General features: G+C 35.0%; 1 protein-coding gene across 1 annotated transcript in view; it reads right to left on the minus strand.

Annotated features, from left to right (window-relative positions):
* The window catches only part of LOC110110010 (protein farnesyltransferase subunit beta), a 31312-nt gene extending 23481 nt beyond the window's left edge, over positions 1-7831 (minus strand). The window contains exons 1-2 of the mRNA XM_020841287.2: positions 7756-7831; positions 697-761 (exon numbers count right to left, since the gene is read on the minus strand). Coding sequence (XP_020696946.2) covers positions 697-761; positions 7756-7818 — 128 coding nt within the window. The 5' untranslated portion in view covers positions 7819-7831. The remainder of the gene's footprint in view (positions 1-696; positions 762-7755) is intronic.
* Between the last annotated feature and the right edge of the window lie 8631 nt (positions 7832-16462).

A 16462-nucleotide genomic window follows, 5' to 3' on the forward strand; every position in this document is an offset into this window, starting at 1 on the left:
ATTATTTGAGCACCAGAATCTTTAAAAGGTAAACTCAAATTTTGGATATTTACCAAAACTTAAATAATAACATACCTAGATCAAATTACACTAGCATGATACACCTAGGAAGTCGCGAACATCATAATGCCTCAATAACTGTTAAGCCAGGACCACGTGATGTAAATTTCTACATGCAGATTTATGATGTAGAGCATTTGACTGACCACACATTTTCCTAAACTATCCTCTCCCCAACCCTAAAAAAAACAAGGTTTATAATAGTCATTCCTATAAGAAACAAATTAACAGAAAAATAGAAGACTTCAATACCATATTTTGGTGAATTTTTTGAACATACCACATTAACTCATAAAATGAGCTTAAGATGCCACGCCAACGTATGCACTAAACTTCTATATTCTTCCGTACAGTTATTCAAATTTGGACTAAATGATAGTAACTATAAATCTCTGTCCAGAATTATAAACATCATAATAATTATAATAAATCGAAACCACAAACAAGTTAAAAAGAAACATCAAATAAATTTGCATAGAAAGATCTCTAGGCTTAGGCAACCAGAAAAGAAAAACAATATGAATGTCAATTTGAATTCAAACCATATAAATAATTCCAATGTATATGTAGATGTTGTCATCTAGTAAAGTAAAAGGATATAATTACCAAGTACAATAGCATAAATTAATCATTAACCTTAGAATGTAATCTCCAACACCCTTTGTAATTTCAAAATCCAAAATGTTTAGCAGACTTGCAACCTGTTATAGAAAAAAAGGGTAAATATTGTCAAAACTTATGCACAGAAATCAAAATTTTAAGCAACGAAATTACATATCCATGGATTAGAAAGATTCACTTGCTTGATTTTTTTATATTCACGCTAGAGAAGGGTTACTTAAATGTTAACATGCGCCTATCTTTGCAAATACATATTACAATGATGCTAAGTTACAGACTCCAATGACATTAGCACGACGAACATATAGCTTCACCACTTTTTCTATTTAAATGAGGTTATGTCTAAGCAGCGGTTAGCAAGACCCCCACTTGCATAATTCTACAGAAGGAAACCATTACAAATAAAAACAAGAACATGATCCCTGAAAATGTACACAAAAGTAATTACATGTAACTAATACATTAAACGGACAAACAAAACAATAAAAATTTTCAAGGTAAAGATATATCTCCAAGCAGCAATTAAATCAACTGTTCCAAGTATCAAATATCTCAAATAAATATCTCATATAGAAAGAAGGGCTCGACCAAATAGAAGATTAAATCCTTCCAAAAGTAACCGTAACCACAACTATCCAGCTGCAATATACCAACTAAATGACCTCTAATTCCAATTTGGTGAAAGACACATTTAGTTATCAATAGATTAATCCAAAAATAGTAGCCCAACTATTTATATGTGGCCAATTTAATCTCAGAGTATACATTTCTCTAATTTAGTCTCCTAACAAAATAAAATTGATCCAAAATGATTCTTCATATAAAATTTTAATACAAGATTAATGCAATATAAAATTTATGAAACAAAATTAATCCCTTCACTATAATAAATTGATCCCAGTTTAGTCACTTGGGGACCCTTTTTGATTAATTTTATATGGTCAATGGACTAAACATGAGAAATGTCATATTTTGTGGCTAAATTGACCACATATGAATAATTAATAGCTCATTTTAGGATTTAACCCGTCATCAATTTATATTCTTCTTTAGCAAGTCAATCCTATTTGCTTCTCTATAGAGGTGAAAACTCTGACTATTAATTCTTGAAATGCACATTTTAGTTTTCCTAACCAGATAAAATAGATTCAATTCACAAGTTTTATCACTTCAGACACATTGTTTTAGAACCATAGAATCAATCTCCACTCTGCCTGAAGAGAATTGTATTGTAAGCATTACGCCAATCCTTAAATAATCGCCAGTTTAGTTTACAAATATTATTTAAATCCATATATTTGTAGAAAGCAAAGATAACCCGACTTGCATAATCTTTAAGAATTCCACCACAAGCTGCCTCACAGATTTTTTTTCTTTAGAACATACATCCACATTTTGTTTCAGAGAAACTGGAAATGGCTTTACCATTTGATCATCTTTATGATTTATCAGCCAAAGCATCCTTATTGTTGTTGTTGTTGTAGCCAAAGCATCCATATGTTGACGACATCTGCAAAGGAGTGATTACTTCTACAACAGCCAGCCAGTAATAGCTTAGCATCCTTAAACAATCCAATTATCCAACACAATTTGTTAAAATTTCAGATCATACATTTTCTAATGAACTTTGAGTTTTATACTTATGGATTTTCTATTGAATTTTGTAGTTTTATGCTTAGCATTTTCTTTCCAAACCAGAAATCAAAAGAAGAGTTGGCCTTCTGATATCCACTCGGTTGAATTTTGACAGAAACGTAAGTATATAAAATTTCAGAATCAAGAATAATGTATACGAAACATATTTAACATCGCACCTCCACATTTGATTAATCTAAGAATTCTGCAAAACTAAAAGCTTAAAGGACTCTTCATAAGTACAACAATGGCAATTATAAGCTAAATATTGAACCATTACACTGATGTACTTTGGATAGAGTTGGCAATTATAAGCTAAATAACAAACCATTACAATGATGTAATTAGGATAGAGGGCCAAAGATTATAATATTCAAAACTTGATTTCTTCCTTCATGAATTCTTAATTTCTCGGGATCACATAGAATGGCGGTGGGAGAAAGGTTTCCTTGGGATGAGTACTTATGAAGAAACTTTATCAGGTGCCATGCAAAATAGGTAGGAATAATTTTATGGATGAGAATGCTATATAATAGAGTAAGAAGTGGACCATATGAAGGAATTACAACAATGGAGAGTGAGAAAATGAAAGACGAGAAAGAGAGGAGAGAAAGGTAGTGTAATATAGTGGAGAGAGGTGGACCATATAGAGGAATTATATTAAGGGAGATGGAGACAACCATAGGATAGAGAAAGGGAGTGGAGAGAAACAAGGAAAGCAAATTTTTAAAATTTCATTCATCAGTCAATAATCCAAATAACATTCATACGAGTACTATTTATAAAAACGGGGTGACAATAAAATTTTAAAGTAAATTTAAAACTAGTCCAAAATCCTATCATTAATTTGAAATAAAGGCAACTCTTAGATTAAATAAAATAAAATCCAAAGACATCCCAGAATACTAGAATATTCTAAAAATAATCTTCGTGTATTGTTTCAATTCACTTTGGAAAATAGAACTTCTTTCCTGAATAGTTGGGTAGAAGCCCTATCTCAAAAGTTTGGCTTTAATGGTGAAGGCAATGAAATTGATTCATGAACATTAACTTGTATTCAAATGTACAATCTGATTATAAAAATTAAAATCTAGAAGCTTCAAATTTTGGCATATTAATGCATCATACATCTAGTTCCACAGAAGACCTAATAGTAGCACGATGGTATCAAAAGTGCTAATAGAAAATCAATGTTTTTTAGGATAAATTTTGGAGCATCTAATTACAAATATAGAGATTAAGCTTGCAAAAAAAAAACAAATTTAATTAATTAACTTGATCAACGTAATTCTTCATCACAATTAAAATAACAATTAAAAAGTCATTAGTTTGTAACAACCATGAGTCTCACTAATCTCTGACAATGTAATTGAGTACATGACTTGAGCACTAGTACTTAGGCTTGACAATGCGTCCCCTCAAGCATAACATGTGTGAAACCTATGAGTGCCTCCCAGCTTCACTTATATCCGGGAATTGACTTGGAACTTGCACTATGTTGCAGGGTTTTAGTGTGTCAGTTATGCTACCTACAATTTCGATGCTAATGTGACACCCTTGTTGTTTCAGTCTGGCTTCGAAGTGTAAACAGGTCGAGTCAAATCGAGTAGTAGCATTATCGAGCTAGCTCGCTTAACTCACAATGAGCTTGAACTCGAGCTCGAGTTCGAATTGAGCTCATTTAATGAACTCAAACTCGACTCGTTGTATAAGTTTTAAGCTCGGGCTCGACTCGATTCATGCTCGATTCGCAGTGTTTGAAACATCAACAACGGGAAGAAGAAGAGAAAGAAGAGTCTGAGTTGCAGTCATCTGAAACGCCAGACAAGAAGACAAGCAACTCGGGCTCGAGTAATAGACTAACTTTTCGGGTGCAGGCCAACGAACAAAAAAAGGGCAACGGCCAGGAGAAGAAGAAGAAAAAGGTTGTTGACGTGATAATGTCATGGAAAAAGTTGTTTTATTTTTTTCAAGACCTTCAATTAATGCCCGTCTGCAACTTTTTTTATTTTAAGTAATGGTTGAAGCTTTTTTTTTTCTTTTCTAAGTTTTCAATTAATGTACATCTGCAATTTAGCTCCTTCCGAAGGTGTAGCATAAGAAGTATTGTTGTTCAGACTTGAGAGAAGAAGTCGTATTGATGCCCTTATCTCACAAACAGCCAACTCTACCGCCATTGCTTCGTATCTCCTACTTTGTGGGTAAACTATCTCCCTTCCTCGCTCCTTCTAATCATCCCTCAATCATGACATCGTTTAATCATGAAGATTTATCCATATATCCCCGAATTAAGAGTGTGAGTGGAACCTTATAGTAACTATTCTAATTGTTAAATTGGGGATTCTCTTTTGAAACCCTCACATTAGCATGGTCTAAATCGATGTGACTATTTTTCGATCCTAATCTTTTCTTATGTAGTTGATTGTCAAAGCTTAATCACTATCTTGTTGGCTTAAAACTTTGCTAAGAAACGCGAGAAGATTAATTAATTGCAAAGCTCTACTCATGTATGTGCAATTTTCTAATCAATTGCATTTGCCTTTGCACATAGTCCTACATCAGAAGATCCTCCTCTCGAAAGAGGATCAATTGTATTTTGGTTCTTGTTGTTTGATTTCCTAGCAATAAAAATCTGCATTTTCGTCGAATCTAATTGATTGGATTGCTATTTTTTTATACCAAGGTGCATCATAGTACAGGTCAAATAGCTCTTGAACTTAGGAACAAGGAAAAAATTGTTACATACATTATTTTCACTTGCAAATAGGATTTCCAAATTGTCTCATAAAAGCCTTAAGCTTCTTGTTCCTAATCTTGCACATCAACGAGGTAGTGTTAAGCTCAAAGAGCTCACTATCTTCAAAATAAAAATAGATTCAAGCATTTGTTTTAAATTATTTTTTTTTTCTCTAATTAACTTTAAACTTGGAAGCTATGTGAGTGTAATGCTCCCCATTGAATTTTAATTTAAATTTTTTTACTCTCTAAATAATTTTAAACTTCGAAGCTATGTGAGTGTAATGCTCCTTATTGTATTATCTCTACTTGAGTTATATTCTTGTTGATGGTTTGTTGAACATTATCTGCACTATTTGTAAGTGTTGATCCCTATACCTCAAACCACATGCGAAAGGACACTTGAGCCTGGAAAAGGAAGTGGTGTATAGATTGATGTTCATCGCATGAAACAGCACAATTTACACCTTTCTGAGCATAATGCGCTTCAATAGTTAAGAAGCTATTGATGTAGATTTCATTAAGTGGATGAAACAATAGATATCAATTATCTTTTGGATGCAATTATTATTCTTTCCTTGATATGTTTTCACACCTCCTAAATTCATTATTTCATGTCAATACTTCAGATTATCAGGGCAAACCAAATTCATGCAATCTACATTGAAGTTCATTACTCCACTGATATGGTCTTATGCCTAGTTGAAATTATTATTTGATTTCATATCTTATGCCATTAAACCCTTGGGGATGAATATACTCTTTACTAAATCTACAATCTCCTTTGACAATTGTAAGACTTGCAAAATATCAATTGTTTTGGTACATTTTTTAAAGATAATGCCATAGAAATTATTGTAGAACTATAAGCTTTTGAGTAAGGCTGCTAATAGATTTGACAGAGCGTTACCTTCTTAAGAATCATAGATCTTTCAATGGCAAGATGCATGTCGAGAAGACCATCATGATATGTACGACTTAAATTCCTCAAGAACGAACCGTCAAGGGTTTTGAGTAGTGAGTAGATAAGAAATCTGTTACGGGGGTTAATAACCCCAAACCAACCAAACCGGCCCAGGAGGGGCCGGTTAAGTTTTACAGGAGGCGGGCTAAGCCGCCTCCTTGAGTTCCGCCCAAGGCTGTGGCCCCCCTAGAGAGGCAAGTAGAGAGAGAGAGAGAGAGAGAGAGAGAGAGAGAGAGAGAGAGAGAGAGAGAGAGGGTGGCTAATGCATATAGAAGAGAATTTGAATTTGGTTTATGTTAGGAAGCTTTTTATTAGGAAAAAGTGTATTTAAAGAACATGGGAGGCTAGTGTTGGGGCATGCATGATTTGAGTTGTTCTCTTGGAGTCTTCTTGGTGCCTTGGGCTCTAGATCCACAATCAAGAGATTGGGAGAGATGATCCTCCTATCGAATTGAGGATCAATTGTATCTTGCTTCGACTTTGTTTTGCTTTGATTCTACTATTGCAATATATCATTCTTAGATTGATTTCATCCAGATTTTTCTTGTTTTCTCGCTGTTTTGGCCAATTATTGTTAGGATTGCTTGCGAACTCAAGTATTTCCTATCAAAATCACATCAACAGTCCAATGATGGTAGATTAGTTCATCGGAAATTAGGCATGAAGTTCTTCACCATATCACACCAAAAATGTATCTTCTTTTTGATACTCTAGAACATTTATAACTAATAAAAAAATTGCTTTAACGATTTCTATTTATAGTTTTTAAAGAAATTTAGCCTGGCAGCAAAGATTATTGAAAGCAATTGTATGGCTATGATTAAAAGTAACCTCATATCTCAATGAAAAACATTTCAAATAGATTTTTAATGCCAAACATTTCTACATTTTGACGGTCATCCTCACTCCTAAAGAAAATTTCAAACCATTCAAAGAGAGAACTCTAAAAAAACTGGACCCAAAAATAATAATCATAAGCTATGTTAAATAACAGCCCATTCAATCTCCTGTTCCACGTGGTTAAAAAGCAACAATCAACAGCACCTCACAATGCAGACTGTTATGGCAGCTTCCCTGAACTAAAAGCGGCCCAAAATGAGCCCTAATCCACATGTGATATACACTAACAATCTCATGGTTCTTCTTATGAATGCTGTTTTGTATATTAAAAAAATTATCTTGGCTTACATCAAAATGTTGATGACTAAGGCCTCGTTTGGAACGGCTTTCTTATTCCTTCTTAAAGCAGCTTTTTAATACAAAAATTTTAATTTTGTACTAGAAAGTTGCTTTAAGAGCACTAAAAGTCCTCAACGAAGCCTAAATGGAAAAATAAAATCATATAGAATAGATCATTAGAGGAACATGCTTAGACAGCCTTTTTCTATTCTAGAAAGATTACGCTACACTTCGAAAAGAGTAACACCCAAACTAATTCAACGGTCTTTCTATCTCATGAAAGGAAAGTGGGGTTCACACTTTAGTTTATCTCACCCTAAAAATGGAAGATAGCTTTGGTAATTGCTTGTTAGAACATTTTGGTGAAATAAGCCTTTCTTTTCCAGTTATGCAAAAATCATAGATATCATTGCTTAACTATTGGTTCAAACTATTAATTAAAGCTATATGATTGCTATCACTAACCTTCTTCCAACAAGATGGGTTTGCTAAGAGTTTCTACTATCTAAAAACAATACAAAAATAAAATAAAATGCACCGAAATGATTTAAAGTACTTACAGATATTGCAGTATAGCATGCTCGAACATCCATTTCACCAGTGTGGTGCATTCTGATTAACATAGAATTATTTTCAGTTTAGAGATTGGATTTCAATCTACTTTAAATAACCGTTGAATTTTCCGCAGCAGAAAAATTAAATTATTTCAGAAAAATGATGCAACTATGTTAACATAGAAAAATATTCTTTCAGTTTAGAGATTGGATTTCAATCTACTTTAAATAACCGTTGAATTTTCCACAGCAGAAAAATTAAATTATTTCAGAAAAATGATGCAACTATGTTAACCTAGAAAAATATTCTTTCAGACAAAATCATTATTTATAACAATGTGGTCTCCAAAAAGAAATTGCAGCTATTTTGGATCTCAACTAATAGATCAAATCAGTTAACTATTTCCTTCAAGGTATCAATGTGGGCTCCGAAAATTCGGCCCCGGCACCCCACCACACTGTTTATTGCTTTTACTTCGGCGAGGGAGTTTTAATGGAATTAAGTTCCAGTGTAAATTTTGGAAGGCAGATGGATTTGTAGATAAGACACTACCCAGAGATTTCGCCCTCATTTTGCGAGAACTTTATGATCTGAGTTCTAGTTTCCTATAGGCGCAAGCCCCTATAGTTAATTACCCCAATCGATAACAAGACAGAACTTTCGATTAAGGCTAGTCGTCAATCAGATACGTAGAGAGACGTGTTATCTGGCATATAGTAGCGGCATAGATTTGGATGTTTGAAAATTTGGAATTTGAAGGGTTTGGATATTGAGAAATTTGGATGGTTTCAAGTTGGGATTTGATATTTAAAAAAAAAAATTTCACCATCTTTCACTTAAAGCGGATGATGGGGGAATGGATGATAGACTCGATCAAGATTCCATGATTCCGTCACCTCGGGTCATCGTGGTCCCTAGTCTACTTAGTCAGAGGAGGTAGTCGACCCAACCTGACAGAAGGATCCTTATCGGCAGCCATGGGTTGCTTCGTCCAAGGGGACCTTAAAGACCTGGGTTGGATATTTTCCTACAACAACAACAACAACAACATCAAGCCTTTATCCCACTACGTGGGGTCGGCTACATGAATCCTTTTTCTCCATTGTGTCCTATTAAAAGTCAAATTCTCGTTTAAATCTAATAAAGAAAGGTCATTCCTAATATTTTCTAACCAAGTCTTTTTAGGTCTACCCCTACCTTTCTTAACATAAGTCAAATCTAATACCTCTACTCTCCTAACCGGGTCATCGCAAGGCCGCCGTTTTATGTGACCAAACCATCTAAGGCGACTTTCTCTAATCTTATCTTCTACTGGAGCTACTCCAACCTTTTCACGTATATGTTCATTTCGAATCCTATCTCTAAGGGTAAAGCCACTCATCCACCTGAGCATCCTCATCTCTGCCACACTTAACTTAGTATTATGCTTCTCTTTTAAAGGCCAACATTCGGCACCATAAAGGTATGGGTTGGATATTTTCCTAAAGGGACAAATTTGAATCCACCTTAGCTAACAAAGAGCTTTGTGCCCTATCGATTATATCCTATTGATTCATATCTCAAGGATGAAGCCATTAAGGAGCGTATTGGCTCTTGCCATAACCAGTATTTCGTGGTGCCATTTGGCGGCAAAACAGCTCGGTTCAGAGGGCCCCGGGTCATAACCGTTTATCCTGCGATGCCATTTGACGGCAAAACCGCCGATTAGAAGATGCGTACCACGTCCTTACTGGCAGGAGATTGTTTGACAATGGATCCTAGTGATATTTTCAACTAGGCATTTAGCTCTTTGTGAGCTAAAGTAAATTTTAATTTGTCCACCCAGGCAAACTGTTGCGGAGGGTGGATGGATTTGCTCTAAGTACTTGATGAGTTGATTTCAGTTTTAAATATCTTGAAGTTTGGGATTGATTTTAAAAATTTTAGATTTTGGACTTTTGTGGGTATTTGGGTGGAACTTGGAAGACATTTTAAAATATTTGAAATTAAACCCTCCGGTTGAGATTTTCATTCAACACGGCCATCATCGGGGTGTTTGGGGTTATTTCCATTTGTGGACTGAACCTTATCAACTCGACCAAGCTGTTAACCGAGGATCGAGTTTCTCGTAGGCTTTGTGCCTTTATTAGTGAATTCTTTTGATCATAAGCCTTGAAGGTCTAATATGAATGTATTAAAACATGTATATCGACCGTCGTGACTGTATATTTGTTTGATGGTTCAAACCCTGTCGACCCCTATTGATCCCCATAGAATGATCGGGTTCGAACTTGAATTCGCTTATTGACCTGCGCAGCATCCCTAGGCATCACGTGTGTACCAATAACACGCTCGCTGGGGCCCATGCGGGTTTTATGATTACATTTACCCCTTTGCATACCTATGTGTATACAAATTACGGTGCACGTGCGAGGGTACTTTGAAAGTATTCGTAGACGCCTTCTGTCCGCTTGCATAGAAGTTGCGGTTCCGGTGGCGTGGCATAGCAACTTCTGAATAGAGTTGTTCGCTGCTTTGTACACGTAGACTATCATGCACTATTCGTTGCTTTCTGCAGGTGGATCGTAGTGCACTAACTAATCTCCTGCCTTAATCCGTAGGTGCTTGCGTTTATTGTAGACATGATCCCTTTGTTCGTGGTCATCTCTCTTTACATATAAATTTTCTAGAACTGGCCATAGGCTTTTGCATTTGCTACTGTTCCTCTACATTTTCTCGTAGGTAGCATTTAGTGTAGATGATGGGTTTTTGACAGCATCGTTGAATCCTTCTACTTGTAGGGGATTGATTGCACCTTTTCTTAAAGGTTGATCATTGTTGACAATAGAGACTCCCTTGTATTTCTTCATCCCTAACTCTTGATGAATGCACTGAGTGTGGGTCGTATATCATTATTTCTCGCAAAGTTGTGTGTTGATTTATTAGTCGACTGGCATTAGCAACAACAAAACTATCTTCTTTACGATCCCTTTTGCGTCACTTGTGTATATGTTATACCCTTTGCATGTTGTAGGTAAACTACTATGTATATGATGAATCCCTGCAAGTGCTTGTGGATGCTCATTCAATTGTTTATAAGTACTTGTATTTGCAGTGCATTTATGATTCTTGGTTGCATGTGAACTGTAGGGTCATATCGCATTCACTGTGCATCATCCCTAGTGTATTCATTTGTATATATACTAGCACTGGTTGTTGGATGGATTGTGCTCCTCACATATCACCAATACTGGCATTACTTATTACGACCGCATATGCTCATCTGTAAGCATAATATGAGGTGGATGTTTCAAGCCAAATGTCATCATTCTAGAGTTTCATGTTGTGACTTATAATCATGTCACCTTTCTTCCATTTCACCAGCGCTTGTGAGCAAGTTATATTGGCAACATCATTGTCCACTAAAAATTATTGTTTACTTGCATTTGATCTTTTTCCCTTGATGTTTCTTTCTGGAGATGGTGACTTGTTGGTGATAAGGATGTAATAGCTTCCTTGTCCAACATTTTATATTTCAATGTCTATTTGAATGTATTTGAGAACTTAAAGCTATCATTTGATGTTTGCATCTTGATAATGTATCTCTTAATTGAGAGTCTAGTTCATCATCATATACTCAAGCTTGAGTTCAATGTAGACTCAAATCAAATCTTTACTTGAGTCTAAATCCTTCAAATCATGCTCAAGTTATTTAATGTTCAACTCAGATCAAATTTGAGTCTTGGTTTGAATCCGACTTCGAATCCAAGTTCATTTCAAGTTCCAGTTCTGATTTGAGTAAATCCCTTGTTTATTTGTTGACTTAAGTTCAAGTTCCAAGTTTGAGTGCATGTCCACAAGTCCTCTATTTGAGTTCAAGTTCTATGTTCTCTACAATCCCTCAAGTTCAAATTCACTTGAGACCACTGTGTTTTGTTCAAGTTCAAAATTCAAGTCCACTTCATTGTTCGAATTGAGTTAATGCTCCTTGCAGTCAACCCGAGTTATTGTTCACGTCTTTATGATCATTCAAGTTCAGTTCTCCTTAGTCAAATAATTTGAAGTCTTTTGTTTGATCACTTAGTTCATTTAGTATTTGAAATCAAGTTTGATTTAGTTTTCATGTTGTCCAAATTGAGTTCAATCAGGTCCAAGTGCAGTCATATGTTCACCCGAAATTTCGTCAGCCTCCCGGCGTCTCCCCCGTCTAGGGGAAAACTACGGGAAGCTGGGCCTTTCCCACCACGCTAAGAAAATCGTGTATGGTAGGTGTCCTCGGACGAGGACACTGCAACCGTGAATTTTTTGAACCCCCACCACGCTAAGAAAAGCGTGTATGGGTCTTCGGTACCTGTTGCAAAGAAAGAGCAGTTGTTTCCCCACAAGCGAGTACTTATAGGTATCCCCACTTCATCGTACGCATCGCATCGGGTTCCCATCCCACCATGCTAAGAAAAACGTGTATAGGTGGTTTTTTGGTGCGCTATGAACTTCGAAGAAGGGATTTTTAGGTGATTATTCACTTCGTCGCAAGCATCAGGACGCACTTCCTCCCACCATGCTAAGAAAAGCGTGTATAGGTGGTCGTTTTGTCTCGACGCATGCGTTGAAACGGGTTCTCAGAGTTTTTAAGGTTCAAAAGATTATACCTGCGCGGGGTCGACATGTAGATCGAGGAAGGAGAGGTACATTTAATTCATAATTAATTATAAATTATATATAATTAATTATATTTGACATATAATTAATTATATTCAATTCATAATTAATTATAAATTAATTATATATAATTTACAATTAATTATAAACTAATTATAATTAATAATTAATTAATTATATTTAATTTAAAATTAATTATAAATTCATTAGATTTATTTTACAATTAAGTTAAAAAATATATTTAATTTAATTTATAGTTAATTATTTTTAATTTAAAATTAATCATAACTTAATTAGTTTTAATTTATGATTACTCAAAACTAATTATAATTAATTATATTTTAATATATAATAAATTATATTAATTTAAATTAATTATAAATAAATTATTTTAATTTATAATTTATAATAAATTAATTATAATTAATATACAATTAGTTATATTTAATTTATAATTAATTATAAATAAAATTAAATAAGATCAAAGCTCAATCTTTTTAAGCAGAGAGTTTAACTCTCTTAAACTCTCTGTTTTAAGTAATAGAGATTTAAACTCTCTGTTTAAGGTAATTGGCCGAAGAGGCACGCGTGAGGGAGAGAACCACCTTCACGACCAGCGAGCTCATGTTGTGGCTTCCGATCGAATAAAGCAAGGGCAAGGGAGGCTTCGGGTTTGAAGGCTTCCGGCTAGGTAAGGCGTCGGATGGGCCAAGGGATTGTGCGGCTCTAGTCGTGGAGATGGGGTTCAACACGAGCACAGAAGAGATAAGCTGTAAGGCGCCGGTTTGGTGTTGTGTTTGACAGGAGGTAGGGCTTCGGCTTTGGTTCGACGGGAGGAAGCGAAAGGATCGGGCTATGGGACTTCGGCCAGGAGGAGTTTCTCTCTCTCTCTCTCTCTCTCAGAAGTCGGGATCAGGCCGACGGGAAGAGGTGAGCTCGCCTGGGTGAGATCGGAGGTTGAGAAGATTTCGGGAGAACAGAAGAGGTATTGGGATGAGTTCTGCTAGGGCTGACGGAGCTCTTTGGGTTCTCACGCGAGAAGAAGAGATGTCGGAGGGAGAGTTCGCGTGAGTAGTGAAGGGCGCCTTAAGGCTTCGTTTGATCGGCTTTTAAAGGCGTCGAAGAGCAACGATCGAGAGCGGGATTTGAGCAAAAAAATGCGGAACTGCGCCGAATGCGCAGTGGTTCGACGTGATTTTGGGCAGATAACGCGAAGGATTTCGTGGATCCAACGAGCACAAGGTATGTATGCTGGATTTTCGTCTTTGTTTTTCTTCTGGATTTTATACAAAGGTCAACATTCAGAACATAGAAAATGGTTCTAGTTGTACTGAAAAATCTGAAGAAATAGCAACAAAAGTACACATTAACATCATTACTGACCAATACAGTCTTAAATGAAGGATTGTTCTGTTGGATAGGAAAATAGATTCTAAATCCTTTAAGATACACAGAAATAGAATTAGAATTACGTTAACTGCATATTATGGTAGCTCCATTATGAGGTGCATAAGCATAGAACTTCAAATTAAATATATATTCATATACTTATTCATTCCCTCGAATTTCATCAGAATTGGATTCCCGAATTCATGTGGGGCCTAAGGACCTGTTTGATTTGGGCTTAGGTTGAGCAACATGATGACAGCCTAAACCTAACAATTCCACTTAACTTTTAGACAATGAAATATACGATTCCAAAACATTTTCATATAGTATACAAGATTTCATGTTTGTGTCAAACTTCATCAACCATAATCTCTATCAATATTAAGCATCTTTCAGGAGTAGAAACTGAGTTGTTTTCCTCAAAACCCTAAACACTTTTTTATCATATTGATTTTTTTAAACATTCTTCAACAAAATCAATAAAGATGATGAGTGAAAGATGAATGGTAAACTCGGGCATCCCTGAAATGTGACATGCACGAGCTATAACAGAACCCACAAGACCTGTAGATGGCCAAGAGGAATTGGGACTAGGCTGGGTCAGGTATGGGCTTGAGCCTAATCTACACCCAAGATAGGATAAGTAATGAAAATAAAAAATTCTATACTCATCAAAAGCACAAAAAATGAAGATTGATATGAGCATTATGATTTTTAGTTATATTTTTTCTAGTTTATTTGTTAAACATGCTTATGATGATGATTCTATTGAGAAAGGGTTGTGCTCTCAAGTTTTTTTTTTCCTTTAGATTTTGATTATTATTCAAGTTACAATATTCAACTATCGGATTCCTAGTTCAATCATTTTCAATTCACTGCTTTAACAACCATAAAGTTCTACTTTGTCCATCCACCAATTCAAAAATCACAATTAATATCGTTGGTTTGATGGGATTTCGTATTTTCTCCTCTAGTTGGACTTTGGTTGCTTAATTATTAGTTCCTTCGATTTATAGCGTTGGCAATGTAGTTAAAGGTGATAAGCTAATATAGCCTTCTTTGGTGTTTCTATATACATCTTCACCTTCCTACAACTATAGCTTTGGTTGGCTGCTTTGCATTTGAGGTGTTTTTCTATATGGCGTTATGTCTATCTTTGGTTGCTCCTTTCCATCTATGGATAATGTAGTTTGTTTGATTGTTTTTCTGGTTCTTTTGATATGCTAAAGCTTGAATTACCGAAATTAAATTTTAAATTTGAAAATTAATTGTTTTCATTTTAAATATGATTAGAAACTTGCTATCTTTGTTAGAATTCAAGTGTTTTGAATTGAAACTTGAAATATTAGGCTAGATATTAGAAGATTATGTATATTTTGGATCAGTCTTGTGCTATAAATAGGACCTTGAATCATGTAAAGTAATGGCTAAAAAATTATAAAGTGACATAAAAGTTATGTTAATCTTCATTCTCATGTGTTATGGGAAGTGGATAATTTAAGCGTACAAAAGACGATTCTCCTTTTGTACCGGCATGAGGCCTAATATTCCAATTAGTAACTTTTATCCTTGGTTCTTAATTCTAAATAGCTTAGTGTTTATTGTGTTTGTGATTGAGATTTTTTCAAAGTTAGGTGCATGTTAATTTTAATTTTATGACATGACTTTCATTTTATACAGAATTTTATATTTGTAATCAACTTTCATATAAAATTTCAGATTTTGGAAACTTGTATATTATCTTAGAAGTGAATGGATTGTGCTTACAGGCTTTATATCGAAAGGGATTGAACTTTGCTAAATCGTATGCAGCTAGTCTATGAAGTCATCAAGATTTAATCTACCCTCAAAATCTGGAAAATTGAATTTTAATTTCGTATCCTATCTTTAAGAGTAAAGCGACTCATCCACCTGATCATCCACATCTCTGCAACACTTAACTTAATATTATGCTTCTCTTTTAATGGCCAAAATTCTACGCCATAAAGCATTGCAGGTCTAACCACCATCTTATGGAATTTTTTTGTAAGTTTGAGTGGTACTTTCCTATCACACAACAAGCCCGATGCATCCCTCCACTTCATCCATCCAACTTGAATTCTACTAATAATATCCCCATCTATTTCACCATCACTCTGAACAATAGACCCAAGATATCTAAAACGTGTACTCTTATTAATGACTTGATAGCTCAAAGTCACAAACCCCCCGCTAGATCTATTACTATTAAAATTACACTCAATGTATTCAATTTTAAATCTACTCAAGTGAAAACCTTTAGACTCTAAGGTTGACCTCCATAATTCAAGTTTACCTTCAACTCCCTCTTTAGTCTTATCAATAAGAAAAATATCATCAGCTAAAAAGCACACACTAGGGAGCATCCTCTTGCAAATCTCTAGTAAGAACATCCATGACTAAAGCAAAAAGATATGGGCTTAAGGCGGATCCTTGATATAATCCAATTGAAATTGGAAAATACTTGGTCAAACCACCTTGTGTTTGAAAACAGAGAACTTGCTAGAGACGCCTTCTTGAATCACAATATTATCAAAAATGAAAACAGCAAACTTGTTAGGGATGCCTTCTTGAATCACAAACAGCTTTTTCTACAGCCAAGAGAATCTTTTGAATGACCACATTGTTGACTTAGAGTCGGATTTCATGAATGATAGGCTTGCCTCA

This window comes from Dendrobium catenatum, unplaced genomic scaffold (genome assembly GCF_001605985.2).
Source record: "Dendrobium catenatum unplaced genomic scaffold, ASM160598v2 fragScaff_scaffold_1155, whole genome shotgun sequence".
Taxonomy (NCBI): Eukaryota; Viridiplantae; Streptophyta; class Magnoliopsida; order Asparagales; family Orchidaceae; genus Dendrobium; species Dendrobium catenatum.